This window comes from Nesoenas mayeri (genome assembly GCF_963082525.1).
Source record: "Nesoenas mayeri genome assembly, chromosome: 15".
NCBI classification, from domain to species: Eukaryota; Metazoa; Chordata; class Aves; order Columbiformes; family Columbidae; genus Nesoenas; species Nesoenas mayeri.
Window position 1 is genome coordinate 3983244 of NC_137559.1, and position 15789 is coordinate 3999032.

At 48.3% G+C, this 15789-nt stretch overlaps 3 protein-coding genes across 4 annotated transcripts; 2 read left to right on the plus strand and 1 right to left on the minus strand.

Annotated features, from left to right (window-relative positions):
• The first annotated feature begins 94 nt into the window (after positions 1–94).
• Positions 95–2773, plus strand: BUD31 (BUD31 homolog). 2 transcript variants are annotated; one of them, XM_080354132.1, is made up of 5 exons: positions 95–219; positions 1101–1277; positions 1662–1784; positions 1992–2158; positions 2496–2773. In XM_080354132.1, exons 2-5 carry the CDS (start codon positions 1184–1186, stop codon positions 2544–2546), a joined length of 435 nt encoding a protein of 144 aa, XP_080210258.1. In that variant the 5' UTR covers positions 95–219; positions 1101–1183; the 3' UTR covers positions 2547–2773. The 2 variants fall into 2 exon arrangements, with proteins under 2 accessions (XP_080210258.1, XP_080210259.1); XM_080354133.1 differs by lacking the exon at positions 95–219 and adding an exon at positions 336–580.
• Positions 2774–3255: 482 nt separating this feature from the next.
• PTCD1 (pentatricopeptide repeat domain 1) lies at positions 3256–7816 on the minus strand (the record flags this gene model as incomplete). The annotated part of the gene is made up of 8 exons (XM_080354270.1): positions 3256–3591; positions 3773–3955; positions 4524–4640; positions 4889–5647; positions 5915–6016; positions 6605–6823; positions 7028–7168; positions 7406–7816. 8 exons carry the CDS (start codon positions 7814–7816, stop codon positions 3415–3417), a joined length of 2109 nt encoding a protein of 702 aa, XP_080210396.1. The 3' UTR covers positions 3256–3414.
• A 162-nt stretch (positions 7817–7978) lies between these two features.
• Positions 7979–15554, plus strand: CPSF4 (cleavage and polyadenylation specific factor 4). The gene is made up of 8 exons (XM_080353806.1): positions 7979–8264; positions 9590–9640; positions 10129–10281; positions 11057–11152; positions 11305–11398; positions 11835–11907; positions 12562–12654; positions 13691–15554. The coding sequence occupies exons 1-8, from the start codon at positions 8162–8164 to the stop codon at positions 13757–13759; spliced, it is 732 nt and encodes a 243-aa protein (XP_080209932.1). The 5' UTR covers positions 7979–8161; the 3' UTR covers positions 13760–15554.
• The last annotated feature ends 235 nt before the right edge of the window (positions 15555–15789 follow it).

The following is a 15789-nucleotide window of genomic DNA, read 5'->3' on the forward strand; positions in this document are numbered from 1 at the left end:
CCTCCGCAGGGGACAGCGGCGGGGCCGCTTCATCTCCCGGTGGACCGCGCTTTTCTTGTTGTCCTGATCGAGGCGGGGACGCGCACGGCGCCGGGGGGGGTTTCTTTCAGGCACTGCGGCGGGCACCTCGGCGGGGCGGGGTCACGGGGAGGGCCGGCGAGAAAGGCCCCACGGGTGACGGCGGCGGCGACGCGGAAGCGGTGGCTGCGGCCCTGGCAGGTGAGAAGTACCGGGACCGGCAAAACCGACCGAGCTCCGGAGAGTCCCGGGAGCCGCCCTGGGGCCGGGCCGGGCGGTCCCGTCCGGGTTTTCGGCAGGAGCTGGCGGAAGTTGTCTGTTCGGGGTCCCGCGGGGGGGGCGGGGCAGGGCTCGCCTCACTTTGCTGAGGAGAAAAAATGGTTTAATGTGTGATGGCGGATGCAGCGCTGGCCCCGGGGCCACATTGGCCGAGATTTTATGTTTTTCCACTGTACTCGGCGCTGGGGAGGCCAGTCCTCGAATCCTGGGATCAGTTTTGGGCCCCTCACAACAAAAGAGACCTTGAGGTGCTGGAGCGAGTTGAGAGAAGGGAACGGAGCTGGTGAGGGGCTGGAGCACAAGAGTGATGGAGCGGCTGAGGGACCTGGGGGGTTCAGCTGGAGAACAGGAGCTGAGGGGAGACCTTCTGATCTCTGAACTGCCTGAAAGGAGCTTGGAGCCAGGGGGGTCGGGCTCTGCTCCCCAGGAACAAGCACCAGGACCAGAGGAAACGGCCTCAGGTTGCACCAGGGGAGGTTGAGGTTGGATGTGGGGAACAATTTCTTCCCCAAAGGGCTGTGGGGCATTGGAACAGGCTGCCCAGGGCAGTGCTGGAGTCACCATCCCTGGAGGGGTTTAAAAGATGCATAGATGATATTCTTAGGGACATGGTTTAGTGCTAGATTTAGGTTCTGGTTTGACTTGATGGTCTTTAGTGTCTGTTCCAACTACAACGATTCTATGATTCCTTCATGAGCTCTATAAAGCTCATTTTTATCATCAAAGTGGAAAATAACAAAGGGGCACAGAAATCTTAGCAGAAACATCAACAACTGTTCTTCTTTCGTTATTTTTTTTTCCAGTGGTTCTCAGGACTTTGAAGCACCCGCAGGTGTGATTTTAGGCACACCCTCGTTCCCTCGCCTTTTGCCTTTTTTCTGACGTGATGCCCAAAGTGAAGCGGAGCAGGAAGCCTCCTCCGGATGGCTGGGAGCTGATTGAGCCAACACTGGATGAGCTGGATCAGAAGATGAGAGAAGGTAGAGCTGGGTGTTGGCACAGATGTGTCCCTGAAACAATCGCATCCTGAACCGCTTCAGGAAGCGCAGCTTCCCCTGCAAATATAGATTGACCACAGGTAGTTCTTGTTTGTGCTGTTGCTCTCATCTGACGAGCCAGGGCAACCATGAAGCCACTGGCCATCCCAGTGCAGGTCACCTCGTCCCCACTGCACTTCTGTTTATGTTTTCATTTCCCAAAAGAGTTGTTCTAGCTCAGGTGCCTTTTGTTTGTATCTTTTCCCACTAAACTTGGCCTTATCTGTACAAGGTATTAAAGTTATGAACGTTCTTGGAATGGTTCATTGCGAAGCGATTAAGGAAGTAACGTTATCAGCTGAAACTGGTGTTTGTGTTCCCTCCCAGCGGAGACAGAGCCTCACGAAGGGAAGAGGAAAGTGGAATCGCTTTGGCCCATCTTCAGAATTCACCACCAGAAGACACGTTACATCTTTGATCTCTTCTACAAAAGAAAAGCCATCAGCAGAGGTGAGGAATGCAGAGGCTTTACCCTGGGCAGAGAGCAGGATGTCCAGTGGCGTTGGTGGGAAGGGTTGGGTTTCTGGGCAGGGAAGGTGGAGGGAAGGCTGGCAGCTGCCTGGCTTTAACTCCTAGTTACTACAGCTTGTAATTCCCATTAGCGAGTCTTCTAACACTTCCCGGGAGCTACTCATGATGCTGTCTGCCCCTCTGCAGAGCTCTATGAGTACTGCATCAAGGAAGGATACGCTGACAAAAACCTGATTGCAAAGTGGAAGAAACAGGGTTACGAGAACCTCTGCTGCCTGCGCTGTATCCAGACACGCGACACCAACTTCGGAACCAACTGCATCTGCAGGGTCCCCAAAAGCAAACTGGAAGTGGTAAGAGTTTATCCGCTTCTTCCTCCACATGTCCAGCCCCTTGCAGCACCCGCTGTAACTCCTCCCAGGGCAGGGCGAGCAGAGGAGGTTGCGCTGGGACTTGCCTCTACTTCTAATGCTTTATATCATTGCTGGTAGAGTTGGTATCTTGTTGGTTCTAAAGTTACTGTCAGCTTTGGCTTGCAGTGGTTTAAAGCCGTTAAAGTACGGGAAACAGCAGAAAAGCAGATGGTAGAAACGCTCTCCACGCAGCCCCATCCCCAGCCTCAAGGCCAGAGCGCACTGCGCTGTCTGCTTGTGTGGCTCAGCTGAAATTCCCTCGTGTTTTGTTTTCCAGGGGAGAATCATCGAGTGCACCCACTGCGGCTGCAGAGGCTGTTCTGGGTGAAGCCTTTCGCCATAAAGCTACTTTTTGAACTCTGGACATCATCCGACACATCGGACTGTTGGTGCAGTTATAGACACCGTCTGCAGGATTGGATATTTCTGTATAACAATTAAAACAGCTACAAATTCACCAGGATTGTATAGACAATGGTGGTTGTTTTGGAGTAGGTTTTGTGTAGCCGTTTATTTTAAAATAAAGTCTGCCTTCTTGAGAGAGCAGCACAGACTTCTGGCAAAACATTTATATTCCATGTTTTGGTTGGCTTGAAGGTTGTTCTGCATATTGTGAGGTTGTTCTAAATGTGTGTGTTTTGTTTTTAAACCAGCTTTTTCCCCCTTCTTTCTCAAATAACTGAATTTAAAAGGTTGTGTGGAAAGGAAATAAGACAGCTCTCAAAATTCCACTCATGATTTAAGCTCTCCCCTGATCTCATGTAGAAGGAAGTTAAATTGCACTGGAACACTCTGCTCCAGTTTGTCTGTAAACTGGAATTAGTGTGAAGATGCAGTCAGGAATTCCAGCAATGTGGGACAGGTCGTGTGGTCAGTGCCCAAATTAACAGAGAACATGGGAAAGAGACAAAACCAGCACTGAGCTAAACCCCTGTTACACCTGATTTTGCTTCTCCCTTATTTAGCACAGGGTTTCTTCAACTACAGCCTGTCTAATCCTCTGTGGCTTAAGGAAATTCACTGAAAATGTATTTGCTTCTCCTTCAAACATAGGACAAGTCTTTTATTATGTAGTCACCTACAGAACTTGAGCTCATGAAAATACAAAGCAGCTCTACTACAAGACAGTTCAAGAAAGAAAATTCCAAGTTCTTCCAGCCCAAGGAAGATGTGGGAGCTCAGCATCCTGCTCGCTGCTACTTGTGCCCTGACTGCTCCTGCACGTCCTCTTCATTTTTGTCATCTGCAGGTTTTGCTGTTCTGTATTTTGCCCAGGGGTGGGGGGTCTCCTCTCCTGCCATTACTTTTAACCACCGATAGTAGTAGCCACGGAAGCCATCAATCTTCTCCAGGTAGGGGTTCTTCGACTTATACTGCAAAGAGAAATGCAACAAAACAAGTTTCTATTAGAAAACAAAACAAAAAAAGGCTCAAGGAACTGTCAGCCAGATCAGACAAATCCAAAAGAAGATGATGTTGTAGAAATCTGCTTTCTCATCCCTCACTGGCATCATCCATGTTGCCTTCACACTCTAACTGGTCTTGGCTACCTACCCTGTCAAATTTTGGAGGGTACTGCGCTGCGAACTCCAGCTGGCGGATGATAACTTCATTGGGAGGCACTTGGTTGTTCCTCATGTCCCGCAGGATCTCGGTGAGGTACTGGTAATCCAGCTGCTTCACGGCACCAGCGATCAGGGTGCTGTAGATGTACTTGTTGGGAGTGACTCCAGACCTCTGCAAACAACAAATGCTACAGTTAAACTTCTGGAAATCCTGTGTCAATTGGCACAAGAAGAAAGAAAAGGCACAGAGGAGCTTCTTACATAAGGACCAAGGCTCTCACTCCCTTCAGGGAGGTTGAGGTTGGATATTTAGAACAATTTCTTCCCCAAAGGGCTGTGGGGCATTGGAACAGGCTGCCCAGGGCAGTGCTGGAGTCACCATCCCTGGAGGGTTGAACAGACAGAGATGAGGTTCTCAGGGACACAGGGCAGTGCCAGGGGTGGGGTAATGGTTGGACTCTATGATCTTGAGGGTCTCTTCCAACCAAAATGTTTCTGTGATTTGCTGGTGCCAGCACAGCCCTTCCTGTGAGCCCTCTCCTGTCTCAGCACAGACACAGGACAGACACCGCAGCTGCCACCTTCTCTGCAGTTGCATATTTTTGGAATGAGAAAACAACCACTCACCATAGAAACCTCAGCAGATCTTTCTAGAAGCATTAATACTTCACTCTGCCTCCTCCTGCAGCTCGAACCCCATGCGGCAGAGGGTTGTTTATTATTATTATTATTATCATTACCTTTAAATCTGACAGTAACTGCAGCCCATCCTTCTCTTGGTGGCAAGCAATTGCCAAGTTACAAAACGTCTGGAGGTTTGGTGACAGTCCCCTCTTCACCAGAGCTGGCAGCACACTCTGCAAGACACAAGTGTTGACATCAGTTCCTATAAAGTCTCCCTGTAGTTTTCCAAATGGAGCTGAAGGTGCTAGAATAGAATCCACAGCTACTTATAAATTAACCTGAGCACTGGTTTGTGGAAAACAGCATGAGATTTACAGTTTCTGTTGAGGATAGAGGAACAGGTCTCACAGTGAAACACGGGTAACGCTGGAGGCCAGGGACAAGGAGATGGTGACAGGGCTGATGCTGAGTTTGTCCTCACCTTTGCTCCTTCTAGGTCTCCCTGTTTACTTTTCTTCCTTATTAAAGTGTTAAAGAAAGTCACATCTACTTTCACTTTATGCTTATCTAGGAGTTCCAGCAATGAGGACTCCGAGGGGCTCTGTGGTTCCACCAGCTCAGCCAGTAATGTAAATGTTTTAATGTTAGGTTCCGCGTTGTCCTCTTTCATTTTACTCAAGAAGCCATCCACATCCCCCATCAGAGCCAGGCGATGGGACGGTGTGGCCACTGTCCCCAAGGAAACCATGGCTGCGTTGTGCATCTGGGAATCCAGCAAGTTGGGCAGGTTGCAGAAATGCAGCTTTTGCTGTAGGTGCATTTGTTCCTGCTCCATCTTGTTCTGCTCTCTCCTCATCAGCGCTCCGGTTCTGCTGGGAGCTTCGCCAGGACCGTCGAGAGCCACTGGTTCTGTTTCAGCCTGATTCCCGTCTTTATTTTGTTGCTGGATCAGTTCTTCAGGCTGCACTGAACTCTCCCAAAATATTTGCTTTTCCATAGCTGCCACATCCAGCTGGACAGCAGCTGTGCTCTCTGATCCCTTCTTCCTCTGACTTTTCACCTTTTCCTTCTGCCTCCTGGCTGCAAGCCGTAGCTGGGGCGAGTTCTCACAGGTGGGTCTGAGCAGGAGTTCGGAAGCCACGACCGGATCCCCTATTCCACAGTCTCTTGCAGCACGAAGCATCAAATTGTACGTGTGGCTGTCACCCTTGATTCCAAACCTAGTCATTTGTCTCCAAACCTGAAGAGAGGAAGATGAACACTAGATGTGATACTAAATAAGTAACAGGAACTCTTCTAGCAGGTTGTAAGCATTTCTGTTGTACTCAGTGTTACGGTATCTACTTGCAGATAAGAAATGAGTTTACAGCATGACAAGGTTTAGTTTACAGAACTTCTCCCAGGAGGAGCTGAATTCCCCCTGCTTCATCAGCTCTGAGCTGATGACGAGTGACAAGTTACAACACAGAAACACTTTTTCCTCCCCACTGCAAACATGAGGACAAACCTGTAAGGCGTAGCGGAAGCCACTTTCACTGTCCTTGATGCAGCTCATGAGAAGGAAGCTGAAAGTCTCGGCTGTGGGAATGTGACCCTTATGCACAATTTCCTAAAAGAGCAGAGAGAGCGTTAAACTTCCCAGTTACCCAAACAGTCCATCACTTCTGGTTGTGAAGCTCAACACAGCTGTTGTCTTCTGGGTGTAGAGCACCAACAAAGCACAGGGTGAACTTGGCACTGTGAGCAGAATGATGGCTCCAGGAGAAAAAGCGCCCTGAAACACTGGTGTAGATCCCAGCTTCTCCCTGATGGGAGCTACAGGAATTTGAGGGCAGGAACAGCTTCTCCCAGACTGGCCCTTCTGAGGAGCTGCTATAAGAAGAGCATATATCGATATGTGGGTGTTTAAAATGAAGGATGGAGACAGACACAGAGCTGTGAACTCCATAAAAACTTTGTTCATTAAGTCTTTAACACACCTGGCCAGAGTTTTAAAGCCAACTTCTGCAGCCTTTTATGTACTTTTATGTACCAAGACTATTTCATTGTATGAGACCAAGGATCAATGAAATATAAACATGAGACCTGTAATCACTTCTGCTGGAAATTAAATCAAAAAAGTCTATGCAATGTGGCAACTTCCAGGAGCTTTAACCAGAGCAGACTATGCTCAATACAAGAGAAGTCACATCTTTACCTTTAGTACATCCAAGCACATCCTGAGGTCGGAGCAGAGGGCACAGACCTTCAGCAGCGCGTGGTACGTGATCAGGTTCAGCTGCTCGTTTTTGCTCTGGAGCTGCTGCCGTAACTGCAGAGCGCTCTGCAGCCCCGAGTCCTTCCACGGGGATTCGGCGCAGGCGTTGAACAGGGCTGTGTAAGTGGCCTCGCTGGGAGTTAAGCCTCGTTTTTTCATCTGAAGGAAGAAAAGAAGAATGGGAAACAACTTTTAGGAAAGGAATTCTAGAATCCCTTAACTTGTTTTTAAGAGTTTCAGGTTAAGAAGATGGGAATGGTAACTCAAAGGCATTTTAGAGAAAAAGTAACATGACCAGATGCTTGAAACAGTTTTAGCTTAGAAAACGTAATGAAGGTTTGAGAGGAGAGAACATGAACCTACATCATTGTAGAGCCTGAATGCCTTTTTCACGTAGCCAACCCTGCCGCAGCCACCAATTAGAACCGTGTAATTACTTTCTGTCGGCTGCACACGCTGTTCCTTCAGCATCTGCACCTCAAACAGCTCCAGAGCCTCTGCCAGCTGCAGGGAAGAGGAAAATCCATGATGAGGCAGCAACAGAATCGATTACAATAGATATTAATATGCACAGCAGTGGGGAGGTTGGGGTAGAAAGGACAGAGCGTGGGATTCCTCACAAATTCTTACTTTCTGTAAAGACATCAAGTGACAGGATGATACCAATGGGGCAAAGCTGCATTATTTTATTGACACTGTTAAAAAAAACAAAAAGAGAGAAGGGAAGAACCAGGACCAAACCTTGTCATCCTTGATGAGGGCTTTGCACTGCAAGAAGTACCAGTACGGGGTGTTCTTGGGTCCCCGCCGGAGTTTTCTTTCTGGTTCATCCTCCCCCTCATCTTGAAGCTTCAAATCCTTAAACCGTGACGTGGTTTTACGATAATATTTCCTGGAAGAAAATTTATTTGACAGCGTCCCGAACTCCACACCTTCATCGTCATCGTCATCCTCCTCCTCACCAACAGCTTTGGCGCAGCCGCTGCCCCCGATCTCCCTCAGGCCGCCACCGGCCGCCTGTGAGGAGCTGAGCGGCCTCCAGCCCGGCAGCGCAGCCCGGGGAGGAAGCGGGGGCTGCGCGGGGGCTGCCCACCGCCGGAGCGCGGAGCGGGCCCAGCGGCAGGGCGGGACGAGCAGCCGCAGGGTCCTCATGTGTCACCGGTACCGGGGCGGGAACCGGTCTCGCTCCGCCCAGCTCAGCCGCGGCGCCTGCGCGAGCGGAAGGGGCGGGGCCTTGCGCGAACGACGCCCTCTGATTGGCGGAGGCGCGCGCGCTGCCCGCTGGGCTCGGAGGTCGGCGGTGACTCCCGGCATTCCGCGGGCGGGCGGCGCGGGGCGGCGAGGAGCTGCCGCCGCCGCCTCCCCTCACCTCAGGCGCTGCCGGCGCGGAGCGGAGCGGGCAGGGCCGGGCCAGCCCGGGCCCGGCCGCCCGCTGCCCCCCCACCCCCCACCATCCCCCCCCTTCCCTCCCGCCTCCGCCGCCCCCCGGCCGCCACCATGCAGGAGCTCATCGCCAGCGTGGACCACATCAAGTTCGACCTGGAGGTGGCCGTGGAGCAGCAGCTGGGGGCGCAGCCGCTGCCCTTCCCCGGCATGGACAGTGCGTGCGGGCAGCGAGCGCGGAGCGGCCCCGTCCGCCCCGCGGGGCTGGGGCCGAGTCGGGGCTCCCGGCGGGGACGAGCCCGGGGAGTGGGAGGGAAGGAGGGAGGTTCCGCAGGTCTGAGCGCCTGGTTCTGGTCTTGTCCTTAGATCCACCCAGCTCCGGCTTTCCCTGTGACACGTGTGTCTTAATCCAGGTGGTGTTCTTTCCCGCCTAATGAAAGGTGTAGTTAGTACCCAGCCAGTCTGGAAAATAAAAGTTGAGGCAGTATTGTGAATAAACATCACTTTCCTGCACAGAATGTTATTTATATTTAGAGCGATGAGGCTGGTGTGGGGTCTGGAGCACAAGTGTGATGGAGCGGCTGAGGGACCTGGGGGGTTCAGCTGGAGAACAGGAGCTGAGGGGAGACCTTCTGATCTCTGAACTGCCTGAAAGGAGCTTGGAGCCAGGGGAGTCGGGCTCTGCTCCCCAGGAACAAGCGCCAGGAGCAGAGGAAACGGCCTCAAGTTGCACCAGGGGAGGTTGAGGTTGGATGTGGGGAACAATTTCTTCCCCAAAGGTCTGTCGGGCATTGGAACAGGCTGCAGTGCTGGAGTCACCATCCCTGGAGGGGTTGAACAGACATGGAGATGAGGTTCTCAGGGACATGGGGCAGTGCCAGGGGTGGGGAAACGGTTGGACTTGATGATCTTGAGGGTCTTTTCCAACCAAAATGATTCTATGCCTATTTTTTTCATTCACTTTTGATAGATGAGGCGTTTTGGTGGCAGGGAGAATGAATCTTTGGGTATACCCGTGGCCTGGTCGCTAAACCTTTTCCTTCAGTCTAATAATCTGACACAGTCTCAGGAGACTCATAGTTTGCTGAAATTTTCTAGCAGGGCTACTAAATGTGTGTTTTAACTCTGTTGAATGTTGTGATACCTGTTGGTCAGGATCAGCAAGGGATAACACACTAATGGTTGTTTCAGACTGTTCATGTCAGGTAATATAAGGCGTTGTCAGGAGTGTAAATATGAGGTTCACTGACATGATTGACCTAACAGCAGAGGAAGACCCAGTCAATAAAACCTAAATACCTGAAAAGTAAAACAAGCACCACCAGACCTCTGCAGTTTCCCCTTGGTGTCCTCCAGGAACACAGATATTTATGACGGCCAGACTTGAACAAGGAACTTGTGCGGAAAACTAAATTCCCTGAACCAAAACGCTGCTTTTCTTTTCCTGTTGAGGACCGGGTTGTCTTTCTGGAGAAGGAAGTATTTTAAAAGTTACCACAAGACTTTGTTAAAATTAATTATTTTTCTTCGTTCTCTCCACAGAATCAGGTGCAGCTGTCTGTGAATTTTTTTTAAAAGCGGCCTGTGGGAAAGGCAAGTAATATTTCCAATACAATAATACTCACGGGGATGGAGGGGGGGGAAACTTGATTTTCTAGCACTATCTGTAGTACTCTTGTCTTCTCTAAAGATGAGGGGATGACCTCTTAATAGGTAGAGGATAATACTGAAGGATGTTGGAGTAACTGCAGCAATTGTGAAAGAATGGTATTTTTTTAAGCAGTTTGGCGGTGAATAAGCAAAGCTGCCACATGGAGCCCTTGCTATGGATGTGGCTGTATTAGTTGCTGGGGGTTGTGGTTGCCAGGATTAAGAGCTGGAGACTACATTGTGGAACTCATTAGAGTGTAACATAAGACTTGTCCCAGGTCCCTGTTGCCACTAAAGGCCAAATTAATAAGAAAAGTGATGCCTTCTGAAACCCCTCGTGCAAAGGGGAACAAAGTGTTGCTCTGTGACTTCTTGTGCCGCAGATTTTAATTGTTCCTCTTTTCCCTTCTCTTTGCCCCATCGTTCTGCAGGAGGCATGTGCCCGTTCCGACACATCAGCGGGGAAAAGACTGTTGTTTGCAAACACTGGCTACGAGGACTGTGCAAAAAGGGAGACCAGTGCGAGTTTCTGCATGAGTATGACATGACCAAGATGCCTGAGTGTTACTTCTACTCCAAATTTGGTAAGGGGTGTTGTAGCTCCTACTTAGCGTTCCTTGCTGGCGTGGGCGTCTGGTGAAGAGGACCCTGGTACATTGCTCTCATCTGTCTTCAGAGTGTTGCAGTTCTTCTGTGTCCAATAATATTGTTAAATTGTACTTTTTCAGATCCGCTTAGTCCTTCACCTTATTATCTCTCTAAATTTGTGATGTATCATAGATATCTTCTCTCTCAAGAGCTTGTCCCTTGGGGGAAGAGGGGGGAAGTTCAAATTTTTACTGGGTTTTACACCTTGTTTTGGGTATGAGATGAATAGGCTGAGCAGTTGATCTTTGCATGACTCTTATTTTTGGGGAGCTGATGAGCAGCAGAGGGCAAGGGGGTGCAAAACTTTTATGCACTTGCTTTCCAGCTCTGGAGATCTGGACATAATGATGCAACTTGCTGTCAGGAACTTACAGTCTTGTAGGTTTCCTTGGATTGAGGTTAGTGCGCAATTTGTAGTTTCTCCACACTTCTGGTGCACTAAATGTTTGGTTTTTGTTATCATGACTGCTCTTTCCAATTTAGTTTCCGCATTGTTTTTAAAAGCACACATAAATAATCCAGTCTGGTAGAACTTTACTCACCGGAGGTGAGTCCTTGGTGGTTTTCATCTAGGTTAAGGCAGGCAGTTGTGCCTGAACTTTAAAATGTTGGGAACAGCTTTGTGGGAGCTACGTTCCAGGTAATGTTTTGAGAGTCGTTTGGTCTCGAAGCTGCACAATTGACTAAGAAGTCTGTTTGCCTTTGGTACAGGGGAATGCAGTAACAAAGAATGTCCGTTCTTGCACATCGACCCGGAATCTAAGATCAAGGACTGTCCCTGGTATGACAGAGGCTTCTGTAAACATGGTATGTACGTCGCAGAGCTGCTGCTTCTGTGGCTCTAAATCAAGGGTAGGGCATTGCTATTCTTTCTTTGCATTATCTGCTTGTGCACCTGCTACTACTGAGTGCTGGGGTACATGTATGTGGAATATGAACCATTGGGTTTTGTGTTGCAGGTCCCCTCTGTAGACACCGGCACACTCGAAGAGTCATTTGTGTGAATTACCTTGTAGGATTCTGTCCGGAGGGGCCCACCTGTAAATTCATGCAGTGAGTACGCTTCCAGGCTTCTCCTGGGATCTTTGTCATCCCGTAGGTGTAAAACGAGGCATCTCCAGTGCTTCCCAGTGGCTTTGGAGGTTGGGCCAATGTTTGATTTGTTGTACAGATTTGAGGATATGGGGCAGGGAGTTATTAACACCAGTAAGTGTTGATCAGGTGCTATCAGTGTGGTGGGATCGCGTGGACTTTATTCCAGAAGATTTCACAGCTGGGGTGATACACTAAGTACTGGACTGTCATTTTAGTATATGTAATTGTTTAGCACCAGAATGCAAAGAGAAGTGGGGAAGGGGGAGATCTGTTTCCCATGAGCTGAATTTTAATTGCCTGCAAGTTTATTTTGTTTCGAGTTACTTGTCTGAGCTGGTGGTAAAATGTTGGCATATGATTTGAGAATCAGTTTTCCTGTTTCCATCTCAACCAGCCCACGGTTTGAACTGCCAATGGGAACCACAGAGCAACCACCGCTGCCTCAACCGACACAGACCCAGCAAAAGGTACGCGATTCCCCTGCCCCCCTGCACACCCGCCCTCGGAGCGTTTCCCATGAGCTTTATCAGCGGGTGTGTTGTCCTGTGGTCAGAACTGCACACTTGAGCTCTTGGTTTGCTGGAAAGCCTTGGAGAAATAGTCACTGAATGAGGGAAACCCTTCCTATTTTACAACAGAGTGTGATATTTTTTTCATAATTAAGAATTTGCAGACAAACCCTAATAAACTGCAAAGCATGGTCCCTTCTGAGTGCCATTATAGTGGTGAAATTCCTACAGTTGCTCCAACTTTACATGGAGATCGAGTCACCGAACACTCCCACATTACATAGAAGTGCATCATACATGGTTGGACAGCAAGCTGCCAGTTTTGTAATCTGCGTGACATGTCTCAGTGGTGGCAATGATATTTTAGCAGCCTAAACCTACTCTCTAAATCTGCTTTCTGGAGAAAAGCAGGATCGCTGGGCTTTGTAAGCCTCAGCGCTTAATTTCTTCTCTCTGGTGCTCCAGCTGGCAGAGCACCCACACACAGATCTGGAGGAAAATTGATCATTTGATATGTGGGGTGCTCCTTTTCCCTACTTAACAAAATAACAACCGAAAAGGCCTTTATCCTTGATGCACTTAACGAGTCAGAACTCTTCTCCTAACCAACAGAGGACACCTCAAGTCATTGGAGTCATGCAGTCACAAAATAACAACACTGGGAACAGAGGACCCCGGCCCCTGGAACAGGTCACCTGCTACAAGGTAATTCAGAGGGGAGGGACATGGAGGGAGAGCAGAGCGTGGATTTAAGAAGCTCAGCATGCACTCACCTGGACTACATTACGAAATAAGAGCTAATATTAGTTTTGTCCCATGAGTTAAGTTGCTTATACTTTGTGATTTTTAGAAAGATTTGCTTCTCTGTTTGCGTGGAAGGTCCTTGTGAGTAACAAAACTTGAATATGCAAAGACCTTTTGGTATTTCAGCTGTAAATGCACCTCGTTGCTGTCACACCAAGGAAAGTGTTATTCACTGTGGTTGCTCATTGAGGAGCATTGGTAAAGCTTTGGACGCAATCAAATTCCCATCTCTTTATTTTTCCACAAACCCCAACCTTAGCCACTAGGAAAGGGCAAAGAAATCTTCCTGTCCCATCACCTTTGACAGCTACATCGTGGTACACGCCAAGTTCTGTGCCTTAGGTGCTTGTTAGGGTAAAAATAATTGTGATTAGACAGGGATATTAAGTAGCTGAATCCATTTCACTGAAACCTTGAATAGGTGCTTATTATTTTAGCTGTAAGTAAATGCCATATCTGGAGGACGCTGTAGCATCAGATACTGATGTTTCTCGCTGGGCTTGAATAGCTTCAAGATGCAAAGTCATGAATGCCTTTGGACTTTTCTCTGTTTAATTCCGAGTAGCCACTCAGGAGAGTCCCCGTGTATCTCTGATGTGGTTTATATCACATGGAGGAGTCATGGAAGCCACAAATATTGAAATTCTCTGTGTATGTTACATCCCTTTGCTGTTTGTGACGGTGCATGGGAAGCGCTGTAATAACATGACACCAGGTTGCTCCCGGCGCAGCAGCAGCTTTTGCTCCAAGGGATAGAAATAGCCCATAAATCGTGCCCCTTGTGACACCGTGTTTCACTTCACCTGCTAAATGCTGCGTGTTCCATACGTGGAAAAGCTTCCAAGTCACAACAGTTGTCGGCTGCCTTAATAAAGGCAGCTAGAGGAGAAAAAAAGTCGTAACTAAGTAATAATTCCTCTCTCTCTTTCTCTTCTAGTGTGGTGAAAAAGGTCATTATGCCAACAGATGCACCAAAGGACATCTGGCCTTTCTCAGTGGGCAGTGAAAGAGCAGGACGAAGAGTGCGAGCGAGCTGTTAGCACTGAGCAAAGGTTTCTGCCGAGCACTATGTCTTGAACTATTAATCAGGTTGTTTTTTAATGCCATTACTGAAAGAACTGGTCAGAGGCTGGCTGCTGCTAAGCAACATTTTTGTAATTGTCCATGACTTTTTTTTATGTTTTAACCTTTTTAAAAATAAGATTTTTTGGCCTCCACCTGTTTTCATTGAGCCCTGCTGAAAGGTAGATCTGAAACCAAAATAGATAAAGCGAACCCCTCACCAGTGCAGCGCTCCACGTAAAAGCATCTTCCTCCAGTGTTTCTTTAAAGTGTTTTGCCGCTTCTCTTTGGAGAACCTGCAGCGTTTCAGCCCTCCCTGTGGAAGCAGGAAGACTGACTGGGAAAATTAATACTTGAAATTCCCTCCCTTCAGTGCGGAAGCAGGAATTCTGCTGTCCTTTAGCTCTTAAAAAGCAAAAAGTCATGTTCCCAGGTCCAGCCTGTGGTAGTCGCTGAGCTCGTCCCAGCGGCTGATGCCTCCCATACATCAGGCTGTAAAACTCTTGTCCACTTGCTTTAGTTCTGTGTTTCTTGCTATACTGAAGGTTAGAAATTAATCTTCTGGGTGACAACCGATCAAGGGGAGAATAAATTGGCATCTCTGTGGTTCACTAAACAATGAAGAATAATGATTGTAGGGAAAAAAAATGCATCTGTGCTCATTTTCCATTTGCAAAAAGTGAGGAGGGAAAATGAACACGGCTGGAAGAGCTTTGTCTCGCCCCCGGCATCATCCAGCTCACACAGAGCAGGTATTTCCGTAGCCTGGAGAAAACCAAGAGGTGGAGATGTATATTCTCATGGAACACTGCTTTTAAAAGTGGTGGAGCATTCTTCCGAGAGCAATTTTTCAAGCCAAACCCCACTCATTTTGTGAGACTATTTCAAAAGGGCCAATGACAAAATGTGAATTAAAAAAAAAATTCACCTATGATATGAGCCTTATTGATTCTGCCCCATCTCTCATTTGCTGACTGCCTTTATACTTTGTTTTTATGGAAATGTAATGATGGAAAAAGCTGGCTGTGGATTCATTTTTTGGTTTTCTTTCTTTTTTAAGAACAAGGTAATATGAGTAGTTTAAGAGAAGTGACTGGAGCCTGTGGTTGGTTTGAATGACTGTGATTATTTCACTGTGGAGAGTCAGAGTCACTCAAAAGACAAGTTTCAGGTTGGAGTGCTGATGGTGTGACAGCCCATAAGTGTCTGCAGAGGCTGAACCGCCAGATGTGCGTCTGGCGGTAACTGCACACACGGAAAGGGAACCACAACGCTTCGGTGTGGCTACCTGTTCCCTCTAGCTCAGGTGTTTATGGTCTTCATGACCTGAAGAGATGTTTTCAAAGCTGAAATCCCTCCTGCCACCACTGAAGTTCCCAAGAGATTCTTTATATCCTTGAAAAAGTGTGTGTTTTTTTCTCTCTCTCCATCAGAAAAGGGCACTGTGGGGTGTATGGGGATGTCGAGCCGCAGTTAAAGGGTCAGTGGGTCATGTGGTAATGGAGTTACGCTTCCTTCAAGGGGTGCACATCAGCTAGGCCCAAACCCCCAGATGCTCCTTCACGCTGCATTTGTGCACGTAGCATCTCCTGCTGCATTTCAGTCAAAAAGTGAACTTTTCCTTCAGTTTAACTTCATGGACATTTTTTTTTAAACCTTACACCCATCTAGCTTCTTTTAGTAATAGAAGCAGGTAGAGTTCTGATAGAAATGGATTATCAGAGGTGAGAACAATTAGAATCCTAGTGACAGAACGAGAATTAGAGCTTACAGCTAAACCGATGCCACCCAAGGCCTCTGCCACAATGGAATACTGCCCAGTACCTACAGTCCTCAGGTGACAGCCTGAATCACAAACACGTGGCCACACCAAAAAGCCTCTTAAAGTGCGGATACTGTGCTTTCCGATCTAAATATTACATCCTTGCAACTATACAGAAGCGCCATTAAGAAGCAATTCAGTGCTTTTTACTT